This window comes from Salvelinus namaycush, unplaced genomic scaffold (genome assembly GCF_016432855.1).
Source record: "Salvelinus namaycush isolate Seneca unplaced genomic scaffold, SaNama_1.0 Scaffold1771, whole genome shotgun sequence".
Lineage (NCBI taxonomy): Eukaryota > Metazoa > Chordata > Actinopteri > Salmoniformes > Salmonidae > Salvelinus > Salvelinus namaycush.
In genome coordinates, this window is record NW_024058532.1 from 537 (window position 1) to 17,791 (window position 17,255).

General features: G+C 46.2%; 1 protein-coding gene across 1 annotated transcript in view; it reads left to right on the plus strand.

Annotated features, from left to right (window-relative positions):
* Window positions 1-217: 217 nt before the first annotated feature.
* LOC120037606 (arf-GAP with Rho-GAP domain, ANK repeat and PH domain-containing protein 1-like) overlaps window positions 218-17,255 on the plus strand; it is a 43,056-nt gene continuing 26,018 nt past the window's right edge. Inside the window, exons 1-2 of the mRNA XM_038983604.1 lie at window positions 218-304; window positions 13,225-15,050. Of these exons, the coding sequence (XP_038839532.1) occupies window positions 13,324-15,050 (1,727 nt within the window). The 5' untranslated portion in view covers window positions 218-304; window positions 13,225-13,323. The remainder of the gene's footprint in view (window positions 305-13,224; window positions 15,051-17,255) is intronic.

Here is a 17,255-nt window from a genome sequence, read left to right on the forward strand (position 1 = left end):
TCATCAACAAAATGTTACATTTGTGTGGTACTTGTTTCATGATCAGGCTTACTAGAAGATGTGTGTCTCTGTGTTCTCTCCCACATACACTTTAATGGTTGAAAAGTGGACTGGCTAAATAGAGGACTGGGCTCCTTCTTAAATATAATCAATCACGTGACCGCTGCGGAAGTTTTCGGTGTATTTGCTGCTGGTGCTTTTGAGGCGTGAGAATATGTCATCGGCTAACTCGTCCTGAAATATCCCAAAATACCGCAAAACCTAAACTCCAGTCACCAGGGAAACTGTTCAAAACACAGAGAAGGTAATTCATGTTTTAAGAAAATATTTTTCTGGAGAGTTTATGGTTGAAAAAAAATTACTTAAAAAACTTCATAAGAAAGAAAGGACCAAAACAAATTTTGTAATGAGGCGAATTTGTAAAGAATTCTGATGCGCTTTCAAGTATAGTTTCAAAGTCATAATAGCCTAGACTCAGATGCGATTGTCAACAAAAGTCTAGCTACGTTTTTAGATCAACCTGTAAATGGGCAGTTGCTGTCAATTAATGTAATAAAATGACTCCCCGCAGCGTTTCATATAAAAGCCTAAAACCTTTTTCCTTCGTTTGTGATAAATTGAGGCTATAGTTTAAAGGACCAAGAAGAGAGGACCCCCAGTCTCCGTTATTGTGGAATGCTGACGCGGTTGTTTATCCCAGAGCGATTCCGTTTTCTCTGGTCTTATTGGATCTCAGGGATCACGTTCGCTCGTGTTATTGGATAATAAATCAAATCAATGATTTACAACAATTTAAATCAACGATTTACAATAATAATTGTTTTTTGTGCGTGTGTCTAATCTGATGTGCGTGACAGGAAGATATGTTAATGTAATAGACACGGAGTTAATGTGGGCCTATTTCAGTGTTCCGCAGTTGTTCAGACTGTGCAGGTGCAGATTTGACAGGTGCTTGGCTGAGCCATGTATTTAGAGAGTATCTGCATTATGATGCATTTACATGATGCTTCGACATTCTATGACAGCCATGTTAGCTCCTTACATGGGGGAATACGATACTATGTAACTGCATTTCTAGAATTAGAACAATATTCTAAATTCTAAAAGTTGGCATAACTCTCTCTAATAATAATACTACATTTGAATTTGCATAGCACTTTTCATTAGACTTATCTCAAAGATCTACTAAGGATTTTTTTTGCAATAAAAACAACGTATATACATTTAGAATCAAGGCAGGTAAAATAGCAGTAGTGGGCTAGGTGCTAAGTACATTTTAGATTTGGACTATGAAAAAGAGTGGGTTTTAAAAGTTCTGAGTGATGGAGCGGCTTTCAAATGGTCAGAAAGAGCATTCCATATGCGAGGAGCAAGGGAGCATTAGGCTCGGTCCCCCATAGTTCGGAGACGTGTCATGGTGGAAACAGATTCATTGCATGTTGGTTAGCCCACTGCTCTCTGTATGAACTGTATTGGCTTGGAATGGGTGACGTCAATTGGCCGAGGGTCATCCCGCAGAACTGGCAAGTGATCTGTTGTAAATCAAATAATTATTAAAAAAAAAAAAAGTAGAAAAAAAAGAGAGAAAATAAAAATAAAAACTGGCAAGTGATCTTTATTGTCCAAACTCTGGTGTGCATGTTGTACTGCTCGCATTGCGAGTGCACACAATAGACTTTAATCTTCTGATCAGTTTCCCTAGGTCTCGTGGTCTGTCTGCATGTTTTCTGGAGGATCCCGTATTGTATAAGGCTGTTCTTGAGCTCCTAGCGCATGTTTTTTTATCTCTTAAAACTGAAGAATCCTTGTGTGTAGTGCAGGGAAGTTGCTGACACTTCTTAATCTTTGGTCCAGCCTTCGGACCAGGAGAAGTGAAGACACAGAGAGGAAAATCTAGGCTGGCATTTGAATCCAAACATTTAGCTAGTTGATTGGAGAAGTAGTAGTATGTCTTGTCTAGTTTAACATTTTCGGGTGAACTCGATTTTTGTATTCAGTACTTGATTAGCTTTAAAAAATAACAAAGTTGATGATGATAATAAAAATTATAATAATGCACATAAAAAGCACAAACAAATAATTGTAGATCAATTCACAGGAGTAAACTACCAAGGCCGCCACTAGGCGCCATGGCAACCATGGAACCAAAATGGTTGTGTGTGTGATGAGATAAGTTATCCGCACCAGTGGAAACACTGAGTGTTAGTTTTTAAAGTGCTGTTTCCTTTTCAGTATGCTCGTATACTGCATGTGTTTTAGTGTCAGTATCTTATTCAGGTTTTCGCCTAGGATTTTTTTCATCGGGGTGGTTGGGGGCGCAATGACATGCTAGCTGTTGGCCATGCTAGTTGACATGCTAGTTTTTGTCCTTTCTAGTTGACATGCTAGCTTTTGGCCTTTCTAGTTGACATGCTAGCTTTTGGCCATTCTAGTTGACATGCTAGCTGTTGGTCATGCTAGCTGTTGGCCACAGCTAGCTGTTAGCCATGCTAGTTGACATGCTAGCTGTGGGCCATTCTAGTTGACATGCTAGCTTTTGGCCTTTCTAGTTGACATGCTAGCTTTTGGCCTTTCTAGTTGACATGCTAGCTTTTGGCCATTCTAGTTGACATGCTAGCTGTTGGTCATGCTAGCTGTTGGCCACAGCTAGCTGTTAGCCATGCTAGTTGACATGCTAGCTGTGGGCCATTCTAGTTGACATGCTAGCTGTTGGCCATGCTAGTTGACATGCTAGTTTTTGTCCTTTCTAGTTGACATGCTAGCTTTTGGCCTTTCTAGTTGACATGCTAGCTTTTGGCCATTCTAGTTGACATGCTAGCTGTTGGTCATGCTAGCTGTTGGCCACAGCTAGCTGTTAGCCATGCTAGTTGACATGCTAGCTGTGGGCCATTCTAGTTGACATGCTAGCTTTTGGCCTTTCTAGTTGACATGCTAGCTTTTGGCCTTTCTAGTTGACATGCTAGCTTTTGGCCTTTCTAGTTGACATGCTAGCTTTTGGCCTTTCTAGTTGACATGCTAGCTTTTGGCCTTTCTAGTTGACATGCTAGCTGTTGGTCATTCTAGCTGTGGGCCATTCTAGTTGACATGCTAGCTGTGGGCCATTCTAGTTGACATGCTAGCTGTGGGCCATTCTAGTTGACATGCTAGTTTTTGGCCTTTCTAGTTGACATGCTAGCTTTTGGCCTTTCTAGTTGACATGCTAGCTTTTGGCCTTTCTAGTTGACATGCTAGCTGTGGGCCATTCTAGTTGACATGCTAGCTGTTGGCCATGCTAGCTGTGGGCCATTCTAGTTGACATGCTAGCTATGGGCCATTCTAGTTGACATGCTAGCTGTGGGCCATTCTAGTTGACATGCTAGTTTTTGGCCTTTCTAGTTGACATGCTAGCTTTTGGCCTTTCTAGTTGACATGCTAGCTTTTGGCCTTTCTAGTTGACATGCTAGCTTTTGGCCTTTCTAGTTGACATGCTAGCTATTGGCCATTCTAGTTGACATGCTAGCTGTTGGTCATGCTAGCTGTTGGCCACAGCTAGCTGTTAGCCATGCTAGTTGACATGCTAGTTGTGGGCCATTCTAGTTGACATGCTAGCTGTTGGCCATTCTAGTTGACATGCTAGCTGTGGGCCATTCTAGTTGACATGCTAGCTGTGGGCCATTCTAGTTGACATGCTAGTTTTTGGCCTTTCTAGTTGACATGCTAGCTTTTGGCCTTTCTAGTTGACATGCTAGCTTTTGGCCTTTCTAGTTGACATGCTAGCTTTTGGCCTTTCTAGTTGACATGCTAGCTGTTGGCCATTCTAGTTGACATGCTAGCTGTTGGTCATGCTAGCTGTTGGCCACAGCTAGCTGTTAGCCATGCTAGTTGACATGCTAGTTGTGGGCCATTCTAGTTGACATGCTAGCTGTTGGCCATTCTAGTTGACATGCTAGCTGTGGGCCATTCTAGTTGACATGCTAGCTGTTGGCCATGCTAGCTGTGGGCCATTCTAGTTGACATGCTAGCTGTGGGCCATTCTAGTTGACATGCTAGCTGTGGGCCATTCTAGTTGACATGCTAGCTGTGGGCCTTTCTAGTTGACATGCTAGCTGTGGGCCTTTCTAGTTGACATGCTAGCTGTGGGCCTTTCTAGTTGACATGCTAGCTGTGGGCCATTCTAGTTGACATGCTAGCTCTTGTCCATTCTAGTTGCCATGCTAGCTGTTGGCCATGCTAGTTGACATGCTAGCTGTTGGCCATGCTAGTTGACATGTTAGCTGTGGGCCTTTCTAGTTGGCATGTTAGCTGTGGGCCTTTCTAGTTGACATGCTAGCTGTTGGCCATTTTAGTTGACATGCTAGCTGTGGGCCATTCTAGTTGACATGCTAGCTGTGGGCCTTTCTGTGGGCCATTCTAGTTGACATGCTAGCTGTGGCTGCTAAGTGAATGTAAGGGTAACACTGCTACTTGACTTTGGGGCCAGATAATTTAATGTTAATTTCTCTACTATAAGCCACCTCCATAATTTTAGCTCTTTTCTGTGTCTGTGTGTGTGTGTGTAGTTTGATCTCAGTGTCTCTTTGAGGCCATTGCCTGTGTAACAGTATAACTTTAGTCCGTCCCCTCGACTCGGGCGCGAACCAGGGACCCTCTGCACACATCAAGAACAGTCACCCACGAAGCATCGTTACCCATCGCTCCACAAAAGCCGTGGCCCTTGCAGGGCAAGGGGAACCACTACTTCAAGGTTTCAGAGCAAGTGACGTCACCGACTGAAAGGCTGCTAGCGCACACCACCGCTACCTAGCTAGCCATTTCACATGAACAGAGTTTAATAACTCTGGCATGTTGTGTGAGTGAGAGAGATGGTTAGAAAGACTGTGATCTAAAATCTGACCTGTGGGAGAGCAGAGGCTACCATGACTCATGTTGCCTCTACCCTCTCTCAACGGTCTGATTTAAGAGAAAACAAAGAGATTGGCCCGTCTGTGACACACTCATCACTCGAGTATGCACATAAGACCTGCTGCAACCCTGAGTTAGGGTAGGTTTAGCCAGGGTTAGTGATAGTCCAGGATAGGGTTAGCCTGGGTTAGTGATAGTCCGGGATAGGGTTAGCCTGGGTTTAGCTGTCGCTATGGGAATCTGTAATAGCTGAGATGATGAACCAGGGTAGCAGCAGAGTATAGAGAGGATGATATCTAGTGCCCCAGTCTCCATCCCACCCCTGTCACCCTCCTCTCTGCAGCCCAGCACCCCTCCATGGGTGGGGGACAGGGCAGACACCCTAGGGTATTATTCCCTTCCATATGGGACCCTTTACTTGAAGCACTGTGTCAGATGAATTCAATGTGTGTTGAGTTATTAAGCATGCTTGAAGCAGGGGTACCAAGGTTGGTGTGAGTCATTCTGTTTGTGTGTGTGTGTGTGTGTCATTCTGTGTGTGTGGGTGTGTGTGTGTGTGTGATGGGCAGAGTGGTCTATGCATCAAACAAAGCAGTCTCATTTGTCACTCCTGATGAGGATTTGAAACTCTGTGTCTCAAAGAGATAGAAAACCAAGGCTTTCGGACCTTAACCCTCAGTGATTTTTACTGTCACCACAGACCTGATATTCTCTCCCCCAGACATCCCCCCATTCTCTACCATATGCCGCCTCCGTCATTTTACCTTGTGTGTAGTTTGATCTCAGTGGCTCTTGCCTGAGTCAGCATGTTTACCGCTCTGTCTGTCTGTGAGGGCCGGAGACGAGTGACGGGAGGTGTGAGAGAGAGACAGCAGTGTGAGGCGTTTCTTCTGTTTACTCTGTGCTAAATGGGCAGCCTGTGGTGTGAAGCGGAGGTGTTAAAATGCAGAGAAAGAGAGAGAAGGTAGCTCATATTGAGGCCATGGAAATGTCACCTTGTGATGCCACAGCCCTCTGATAGCTGATGAACAGAGTTTAACTCTGCCGTTTTGTGTGTAGTTGAAAGGGGATGTGAAGCTTGACCCCACACACACACACACACAATCTCTTACTTCCCTTAGAATGTCAAAGATGTGTCAGGTAAGTCTCTTAAATCATAACTCTAGTACTGTCCTCTCCTTACGATTCCCCCTGGCGTCTGTGTGGGTGTTTTGTTTGCTGTTATTGACCTGTCCGGGTAACAGAATACCCCATTGTTACTTCAGTATAGAGACACTGTTATAACCAGCCTGGAGAGTGAGACGGTTTAACAACCAGAAGCTCTAGGATAGTGTCAGTGGAGACCTGAACTGGGTACCACTATGGAATATACACAACACAGGATTTATCAAAAATAGTTATTACAAAAAGGTTCAAATAAGCTGTTGTGGCCAGCAATCAAAAAGGTTACAGTTTGTGTCTTCAGTACACAAAGCAGGTAGTAGTTTCAGTAACATGTGTAACTCAAGCACAGCAAATATCAAGTCTAAGCACACAACACATCTAGTAAGTATAAATATCAAAAGGGTGATAAAAACTTAGTGCTTAATGCAATATATAATCAAGCCCTTGTACAATCAACACATTTGCTGGCTGTCTCCAAGTCCACATAACTACCGAACAAATTGTACTCAGGATAGTTGCAATTAACACATTTACACAGAGACTGAATGGACGTCAGTTTGCAGTTACACTAGGTCTGGTGTGGGACTTAGAGACAGCAGCAGCTCTCAGAAATGCAGCCATTTTAAGATAACAAGTGGCGGTGCTGGTCACAATCACACCTGCAATCAATTAACAGACCAATAGGAACATCACAGTTCACAATCTTAAGGACTACCATATTACATCTAATAGAGGCACCTCCACCCTGTTACAAGATGGATGGATGGAGGGAGGGAAGGAATGACAATACAGAAATTCTGGAAGAGAGAGGAAGACAAGAGCTATTCATGCTTGAAGGAGTGATAAAAAGAGGAAAATGGCAGAAATAGACAGAGAAAATGTGGAGCTTATATACACTGCTCAAAAAAATAAAGGGAACACTTAAACAACACAATGTAACTCCAAGTCAATCACACTTCTGTGAAATCAAACTGTCCACTTAGGAAGCAACACTGATTGACAATAAATTTCACATGCTGTTGTGCAAATGGAATAGACAAAAGGTGGAAATTATAGGCAATTAGTAAGACACCCCCAAAAAAGGAATGGTTCTGCAGGTGGTGACCACACACCACTTCTCAGTTCCTATGCTTCCTGGCTGATGTTTTGGTCACTTTTGAATGCTGGCGGTGCTTTCACTCTAGTGGTAGCATGAGACGGAGTCTACAACCCACACAAGTGGCTCAGGTAGTGCAGTTCATCCAGGATGGCACATCAATGCGAGCTGTGGCAAAAAGGTTTGTTGTGTCTGTCAGCGTAGTGTCCAGAGCATGGAGGCGCTACCAGGAGACAGGCCAGTACATCAGGAGACGTGGAGGAGGCCGTAGGAGGGCAACAACCCAGCAGCAGGACCGCTACCTCCGCCTTTGTGCAAGGAGGTGCACTGCCAGAGCCCTGCAAAATGACCTCCAGCAGGCCACAAATGTGCATGTGTCTGCTCAAACGGTCAGAAACAGACTCCATGAGGGTGGTATGAGGGCCCGACGTCCACAGGTGGGGGTTGTGCTTACAGCCCAACACCGTGCAGGACGTTTGGCATTTGCCAGAGAACACCAAGATTGGCAAATTTGCCACTGGCGCCCTGTGCTCTTCACAGATGAAAGCAGGTTCACACTGAGCACATGAGCACATGTGACAGACGTGACAGAGTCTGGAGACGCCGTGGAGAACGTTCTGCTGCCTGCAACATCCTCCAGCATGACCGGTTTGGCGGTGGGTCAGTCATGGTGTGGGGTGGCATTTCTTTGTGGGGCCGCACAGCCCTCCATGTGCTCGCCAGAGGTAGCCTGACTGCCATTAGGTACCGAGATGAGATCCTCAGACCCCTTGTGAGACCATATGCTGCCACATGCACATTTGTGGCCTGCTAGAGGTCATTTTGCAGGGCTCTGGCAGTGCACCTCCTTGCACAAAGGCGGAGGTAGCGGTCCTGCTGCTGGGTTGTTGCCCTCCTACGGCCTCCTCCACGTCTCCTGATGTACTGGCCTGTCTCCTGGTAGCGCCTCCATGCTCTGGACACTACGCTGACAGACACAACAAACCTTTTTGCCACAGCTCGCATTGATGTGCCATCCTGGATGAACTGCACTACCTGAGCCACTTGTGTGGGTTGTAGACTCCGTCTCATGCTACCACTAGAGTGAAAGCACCGCCAGCATTCAAAAGTGACCAAAACATCAGCCAGGAAGCATAGGAACTGAGAAGTGGTGTGTGGTCACCACCTGCAGAACCATTCCTTTTTTGGGGGTGTCTTACTAATTGCCTATAATTTCCACCTTTTGTCTATTCCATTTGCACAACAGCATGTGCAATATATTGTCAATCAGTGTTGCTTCCTAAGTGGACAGTTTGATTTCACAGAAGTGTGATTGACTTGGAGTTACATTGTGTTGTTTAAGTGTTCCCTTTATTTTTTTGAGCAGTGTATATATACCAGGGGTTCTCAACTCTGACCCGATGAGGTCCAGAGCTTGCTGGTTTTATCTTCTACCTGACAAGTAATTGCACACACCTGGTGTCCCAGGTCTAAATCAGTCCCTGATTAGAGGGGAACCATGAAACGATGCAGTGGAATTGGCTTAGAGGTCCATTGTTGAGTTTGAGGGATCTATACTGAACAAAATATAAACGCAACATGTAAAGTGTTGGTCCCATTTTCCATGAGCTGAAATAAAAGACCCCAGAAATGTTCTATATGCATAAAAACCTTCTCAAATTTGGTGCACAAATTTAGTTGCATTTCTCCATTGCCAAGATAATCCATCCACCTGACAGGTGTAGCATATCAAGAAACTGATTACCCTCTTAAAAAAAGCTGATTTAAACAGCATGATCATTACACCTTGTGCTGTGGACAATAAAAGGCCACTCTAAAATGGGCAGTTTTGTCACACAACGCCACAGATGTTTCAAGTTTTGAGGGAGTGTGCAATTGGCATGCTGACTGCAGGTATGTCCACTACGCCTCCAGCGTCATTTTAGAGTATTTGGCAGTACGTTCACAACCGGCATCACAACCACAGAACACATGTAACCACGCCAGCCCAGGGCCTCCACATCCGGCTTCTTCACCTGTGGGATTGTCTGAGGGGGGGAGGGGGTGCTGTGGAGTATTTCTGTCTGTAATAAACCCCTTTTGTGGGGAAAAACTCATTCTAATTGGCTGGGCCTGGCTCCCCAGTGGGTGGACCTAGCTTCCAAGTGGGTGGGCCTGGCTCCCCAGTGGGTGGACCTAGCTTCCCAGTGGGTGGACCTAGCTTCCAAGTGGGCGGACCTAGCTTCCAAGTGGGTGGACCTATTTCAATTGACTGATTTCCTTCTGTGAACTGTAACTCAGTAAAAACGTAGAAATTGTTGCGTCCCTCTTTATTGTTTACAGTGTAGACTCAACAGATCCATTCAGCTGTTGACTTGGCACCAATCTCCTTAGCACTTTGGTGCGGAACAGTCCAGAATAGCCCTTAGTCGTGTGTGTGTGTGTGTGTGTGTGTGTGTGTGTGTGTGTGTGTGTGTGCGCGCGCGCACACTCAAGTATGTACAGCGTTAGTGAGACCTACTGACTCAGGGTACTACTGACTCAGGCTACTGCTGGTACTACTACCTACTGACTCAGGCTACTACTGACTCAGGCTACTACTGGTACTATTACCTACTGACTCAGGCTACTACTGACTCAGGCTACTGCTGGTACTACTACCTACTGACTCAGGCTACTGCTGACTCAGGCTACTACTGGTACTACTACCTACTGACTCAGGGTACTACTACCTACTGACTCAGGCTACTACTGACTCAGGCTACTACTGGTACCACTACCTACTGACTCAGGCTACTGCTGGTACTACTACCTACTGACTCAGGCTAGTACTGGTACTACTACCTACTGACTCAGGGTACTACTGACTGGTACTACTACCTACTGACTCAGGCAACTACTGGTACTACTACCTACTGACTTACAAACCCCCATTACAAAGAGAGAATATCTTTTAGTTGCAGGTAGACGTACATCTATACAGTAGACACGGTTTCCTTTCAATGTTGTTCCTCAATTCTCGAGGAGAGAGAGAGAAAAGCTTTGACTATGTACAGACTCAGGGAGCATAGCCTTGTTATTGAGAAAGGCTGCTGAAACCAGACCTGGCTCTCAAGAGAAGACAGGCTATGTGCACACTGCCCACAACATGAGGTGGAAACTGAGCTGCACTTCCTAACCTCCTGCCCAATGTATGACCATATTAGAGACACATATTTCCCTCAGATTACACAAACCCACAAAGCATTCGAAAACAAATCCAATGTTGATAAACTCCCATATGTGAAATACCACAGTGTGCCATCACAGCAGAAAGATTTGTGACCTGTTGCCACAAGAAAAGGGCAACCAGTGAAGAACAAACACCATTGTAAATACAACCTATATTTATGTTTATTTATTTTCCCTTTTGTACTTTAACTATTTGCACATCGTTACAACACTGTATATAAACATAATATGACAATTGAAATGTCTTTATTCCTTTGGAACTTTTGTGAGTGTAATGTTTACTGTTCATTTAACTTTTTGTTTATCGATTTCACTTGCTTTGGCAATGTAAAAATATCTTTCCCATGCCAATAAAACCCCTTCAATTGAGAGAGCGCGAGCACAGCGTTTCCTTCTGTGGTCTCTGATCTGTCAGTTAGAGGAAGACAGGAAATGATTTTGCAATTATTTTACTGACACTTATGTCCTTCAACACACACACACACACACACACACACACACACACACACACACACACACACACACACACACACACACACACACACACACACACATATATGGTGTCCATTTAACATGCAAAATAGACACCGGTTGTGTGTGTCCATCATATAAAGACACTGTCTTTAGATCGCTCTGTTTTAGCAGTAGCAGGTACAGGCAGGCCTGCGTGTGTGTGTTGACTCTCTTGTGATGGGTGATTGACACCACCTCTGACCTTCAGTCTGATGGTCTGTTAGTCTGGTCCTTCTGGTTTCAGAATAAAATAGAGTTGCCCTATTAGACTGTTTATGTTGATGTGTGAGTAGGTGTGTGTGTGCGTGCATGTGTGTTATGTGTAATATGTCTCTTGTGTCACTCAGCTCTTACATCCTTGTACAAAGCATCCTCTTGTTCCACATTTGAGTTACCGTTGAAGCTATGAGATATGGTGAACGTACAGTGCTTGATGTCCAAGTCTGATACACATTCATCTTGTAGCTTCTACAGTATTTCAGCAAAGGAGAAGAATATTCACATACTATACTTATACTACTGGGGCTCCACTTTAGTCCTTTTAATTAATTTTATATTTATTTTTATATTTACTTTTCTATTATCAGGGAGTCATACTGAGACCAAGGTCTCTTTTACAGATGAGCCCTGAATGACATAAATTAAAGAAAATACACACATGTAAATAAAAAGACAGAATGCAAGCAGAAGGAAAAACACGGTTATAACAAAACAGACATTCATCAGTCAATAGGTCCTATTTATAGAAGGCAGTTTAGAAAAAAGTATAATTATGACTTTTTAGTTTATAGTTTGTGTATTAAAGAACTGCGTGTGTGTTTGTCAGAGGGAGAGAGAGATGGAGAAATAGTGGTGGAGGTTTTTAAAGAGCACACCACAGTTCTCAGACTCTATAGATGAAGATCTGTTGATTACTTCAAGTGTTACTTTAAGACAAGGTATTTTTAGTTTAGGTTAGGATGAGAGAAAGAGGCATCCTCTATCATACTGTGTGTGTGTGTGTGTGTGTGTGTGTGTGTGTGTGTGTGTGTGTGTGTGTGTGTGTGTGTGTGTGTGTGTGTGTGTGTGTGTGTGTGTGTGTGTGTGTTTGCTCTCGTGCGAGGAGCTGGGGCTGTGTGTTTGTGGTCCGTCTAGAGATGGTGGTCTCTTATCTGTGGTGAGAGAAGGTGAGATAGAAAGCTAGAGAGAGAAGAGGGCAAGAGGAAGAAAAAATAATTTACCAACAGTAATGCTTTTTGCTCTGGTGTTCCTTGACCAAGCGGTGGAACTTCTTGATTTTGAAACTCTGTGAAAGATGGTAAGCTCACTCTAGTCTTATACTGTAACATCCTCTTCATGGGGTTTCCGTGTGTATGTTGTCATGGGAAATTCTTATACATTCTTATTCATAGTCAATCTTAAATTAATCATTGTTTATTGTCAGCGAGCTGGAGAGGTTCCAACCAACTCAATGCACCATAGTACAACCAATACTGGTTCAGAACATGTGACCGACCAATACTGGTTCAATACTGGTTCAGAACATGTGACGGACCAATACTGGTTCAGAACATGTGACGGACCAATACTGGTTCAGAACATGTGACCGACCAATACTGGTTCAGAACTTGTGACCGACCAATACTGGTTCAGAACATGTGACGGACCAATACTGGTTCAGAACATGTGACCGACCAATACTGGTTCAGAACATGTGACCGACCAATACTGGTTCAGAACATGTGACCGACCAATACTGGTTCAGAACATGTGATGGACCAATACTGGTTCAGAACATGTGACCGACCAATACTGGTTCAGAACATGTGACCGACCAATACTGGTTCAGAACATGTGACCGACCAATACTGGTTCAGAACATGTGACGGATCAATACTGGTTCAGAACATGTGACGGACCAATACTGGTTCAGAACATGTGACCGACCAATACTGGTTCAGAACATGTGACCGACCAATACTGGTTCAGAACATGTGACCGACCAATACTGGTTCAGAACATGTGACCGACCAATACTGGTTCAGAACATGTGACCGACCAATACTGGTTCAGAACATGTGACGGACCAATACCTTATACAAGGCTTCTTTCTCTCTAAGCTGAGACCTTGAACGTGAGATATTTTTCCTTCGTTCTCAAAACACGGTCCGGGCGTACTGCCAAATTGCAGCTACTGATAGTGAAGATTTATACAGTCAGCCACTTGCATGAATACAGAAATGGGTTATAAGAAAAGCGGAAACATTAAAATTCCAGTGTGTTTCTGAACGTAATATACTGTAAGTGAATTGTATTGACAGGATGTACACTTCTATTGATAAAGGTTGAAATCCTAACCTGTCTTCCTGTTTCTTCCACAGGTTTGATCTGAACACTGCCTGGACACACACAGGGACACACATCTTCACACACACGTACACGTAGAGACACACACCCACTCAAACACACACTCTGTGGTGATGTCTGATTCGGAGGGGTGTGTGTCGGTGTGGGAGTGGCTGTGTGTGCTGCATCTGGACCAGTATCTCCCAGTGTTCCAGGACGCCGGGTTTGGAACGTTGTTGGAATGCCAAGGGCTGACCCAGGATCAGCTGGAGACGATTGGAATCACATTGCCTGGACACCGCAAACGCATCCTAGCTAGTCTGCAAAAAACACATCACACACACCCCGAGAGAGAGCACGATGCCCTACTCACACACTTGGCTGCAGAGGGAGACCAGAAAGAGGAAGAGAGAGATGTGTTCAGACCCAGTCCTTTGGGGAGAGAGACACTACTACCTGCACAGAGACCAGTATCCAGAGGAGAGAGACCAGTCCCTAAGGAGAGATCAGTGTTCAGGGAAGAAGAGAGGGATGGAGAGAGACCGAGACCAGTCCCTAAGGAGAGGTCAGTGTTCAGGGAAGACGAGAGGGATGGAGAGAGACCGAGACCAGTCCCTAAGGAGAGGAATAAGTACCGCTCTGTCCCTGTAGAGACATTGGACTGTGGCCAGACTTCCCCCCATCCCAACCCTACCTTTTGCCCTACCACCCCCAATCCCAACTCTACCTCCTATTCTACCACCCCCCATTCTACTGCCCAGGACCCCCCCTTACCCCCCATCCCCCCTCGCAGCACCCCAAAAGGCCCCCCACTACGCTTCATCCCCACCTCCCCTAAACACTCCCCCATGGCACCCAAACCCAGATGTAAACATAACAATACACACTCCTCTACAAACACCCCGACCACTGTACCCCTCCCTAGCCTCTCCACCAATCCCCCCACTGTACCCCTCCCTAGCCTCTCCACCAATCCCCCCACTGTACCCCTCCCTAGCCTCTCCACCAATCCCCCCACTGTACCCCTCCCTAGCCTCTCCACCAATCCCCCCACTGTACCCCTCCCTAGCCTCTCCACCAATCCCCCCACTGTACCCCTCCCTAGCCTCTCCACCAATCCCCCCACTGTACCTCTCCTTAGCCTCTCTCCCTCTCCTGTTTCACCAGCCAGACACCCCCAGCAGGTGGGGGAGGAAGGAAGAAAGCCCTCCCCTGTTTCACCAGCCAGACACCCCCAGCATGTGGGGGAGGAAGGAAGAAAGCCCTCCCCTGTTTCACCAGCCAGATACCCCCAGCAGGTGGGGGAGGGAGGGAGAAAGCCCTCCCCTGTTTCACCAGCCAGATACCCCCAGCAGGTGGGGGAGGAAGGAAGAAAGCCCTCCCCTGTTTCACCAGCCAGACACCCCCAGCAGGTGGGGGAGGGAGGGAGAAAGCCCTCCCCTGTTTCACCAGCCAGACACCCCCAGCAGGTGGGGGAGGAAGGGAGAAAGCCCTCCCCTGTTTCACCAGCCAGACACCCCCAGCAGGTGGGGGAGGAAGGGAGAAAGCCCTCCCCTGTTTCACCAGCCAGACACCCCCAGCAGGTGGGGGAGGAAGGGAGAAAGCCCTCCCCTGTTTCACCAGCCAGACACCCCCAGCAGGTGGGGGAGGAAGGGAGAAAGCCCTCTCCTGTTTTGCCCTCTTCCTCCTCCTCTTCCTTCTCAGTTGAACAATATGACCAGTCTTCCTCTTCTGATCAAGACGTGCCCACCCTCCCCCCTAAAGTCTACGTGGTGGGGGCGGGCCCTAAAGAGCCTCGCGGCCCTGCTCCAATCTCACGTCGACCTCCTGTCTTGCCCCCCAGAACCACACACACACATAGGTAAGAGGGCCTCTGATTGGCCCCCAATGTTGTCAGTTCCACTTCTGTCGTTTGTTCTATTGCATTAGAGACAATCTAAACCAACAGTCTCAAATAAACTGCTTCCCTTTCAGAAGTGGGTGTGAGTGTGTGAGCGTGTGTGTGTGTGAGTGAGCGTGTGTGTGTGTGAGTGAGCGTGTGTGTGTGTGAGTGAGCGTGTGTGTGTGTGAGTGAGCTTGTGTGTGTGAGTGAGCGTGTGTGAGTGAGCGTGTGTGAGTGAGTGTGTGAGTGAGTGTGTGTTTGCGTGTGTTTGCGTGCGTGTGTTTGCGTGCATGTGTGAGCGTGTGTGTGAGCCTGTGTGTGAGCGTGTGTGTGTGCGTGTGTGTGTGCGTGTGTGGTGAGGTTTCACAGGAGCAGTCTTATCTCTGGCTGTGAAGAGCTTCATCGCCCTCTACAGGCCAGCAGTCTGTTTCCTCATCATATACCATATCCTGATCATATTCAGTTTTTCCACCAGGTTGTGACCCTGCTGCATTAGTGCTTGGTGTGTGTGTGTGTGGTGTGCTCAAAGGTCTACTGTACACAGACCTGCTTTCAGTTTACGACTGCTGCTATTCAGAGTATCTCACAGAACTGTGTACAGTAGTAGTCTATACAGACTACTTTCTATGGTCATGAGGAACTATGTTAACAATTATACTCCAGTTTCACTAGTGATTCAGTAATCCAACTGTGTGTGTGTGCTTGTGTGTGTGTGTGCAGGCTGGTCTCTGTTAGAAATGTTTACGAAGTAGAGAAGGGCTGCCTCTCCAGCTTGGTGGTCAAATTAACTCTTTCCCTCAGGTGAGCTGGGTTATTCTGCTCAGTTTCTGTTGCCTCTGTGTCTGCGCGTGTGTTTGTGTGTCAGGGTCAAAAGGAAGGAAAACCCTGTTTCAGAGAAAAGGGTTAGCCATAGGGCTAGATTTACATAAACACAGTCTCGCTCTCATGCTCTCGCTCTCCCTATCAAATCAATTCAATTAAAAGGGCTTTATTGGCATGGGAAACATGTTTACATTGCCAACGCAAGTGAAATAGATAATAAACAATCAGAAATGAACAGTAAACATTACTCACAAAAGTTAAAAAAGGATTAGAGACATTTCAAAAGTCACATTATGGCTGTACAGTGTTATCACGATGCGCAAACAGTTAAAGTAGAAAATGTTACACGGAGTGGAACAGGGGAACCCAAGAGCAGACTCCGTTGAGGACACTGGGATGAAGTTACCAGGGTATTTATTAAAACACAAGGGGGAGATGGAGTGCAGGTCAGGGGAAGCTCGGGCAGGTTGCTGGAAACCAGGTGAGGAGGCTGAGGCTGGAGCGAGAGGGGTTGGGACAGGGTAAGCAGGTCCGGAGGCTGGAGCGAGAGGGGTTGAGACAGGGTAAGCAGGTCCGGAGGCTGAGGCTGGAGCGAGAGGGGTTGGGACAGGGTAACCAGGTGAGGAGGCTGAGGCTGGAGCGAGAGGGGTTGAGACCGGGTAAGCAGGTCCGGAGGCTGGAGCGAGAGGGGTTGAGACAGGGTAAGCAGGTCCGAAGGGGAATCTAAGGGAGTAGTAGAGTGGGGAATCCAGGACAGAGTAGCATGACTGACAAGACGTGGGACTGGAGACAGGGACCAGAGTCAGAGCGGGCGGAACTGTAGCAGAGAGGAAAACAGCGTCAGGCAAGGAAAACAGGCACAACAGGATAACAGGATCTGAATAGTTAGAAACGGCTAGAAACGTAGACTGACTGAGCAGAGATTACGATCTGGCAGCGTGGAAGTGGCAGGGCTGAGTATTTGTAGAGATCTTGATTATGGAACAGGTTGCAGCTGGTGGGGATCTGCTCTGACTCTAGCACACCTGTCTCCGCCCACACAATCACACACACACACACAGAGAGGGAGAGGGAGAGGGAGAGGGAGAGGGAGAGGGAGAGGGAGAGGGTACTGGGGGATGAGCACTAGATGGCGTTGCAGGAGCAGATGTGACACAAAAGGGAAAATAAATCAACATAAATATAGGTTGTATTTACAATGGTGTTTGTTCTTCACTGATTGCCCTTTTCTTGTGGCAACAGGGCACAAATCTTGCTTCTGTGATGGCACACTGCGGTATTTCACCCAGTAGTTATGGGAGTTTATCGAATTCTTTGTGGGTCTGTGTAATTTGAGGGAAATATGTGTCTCTAAAATGGAGA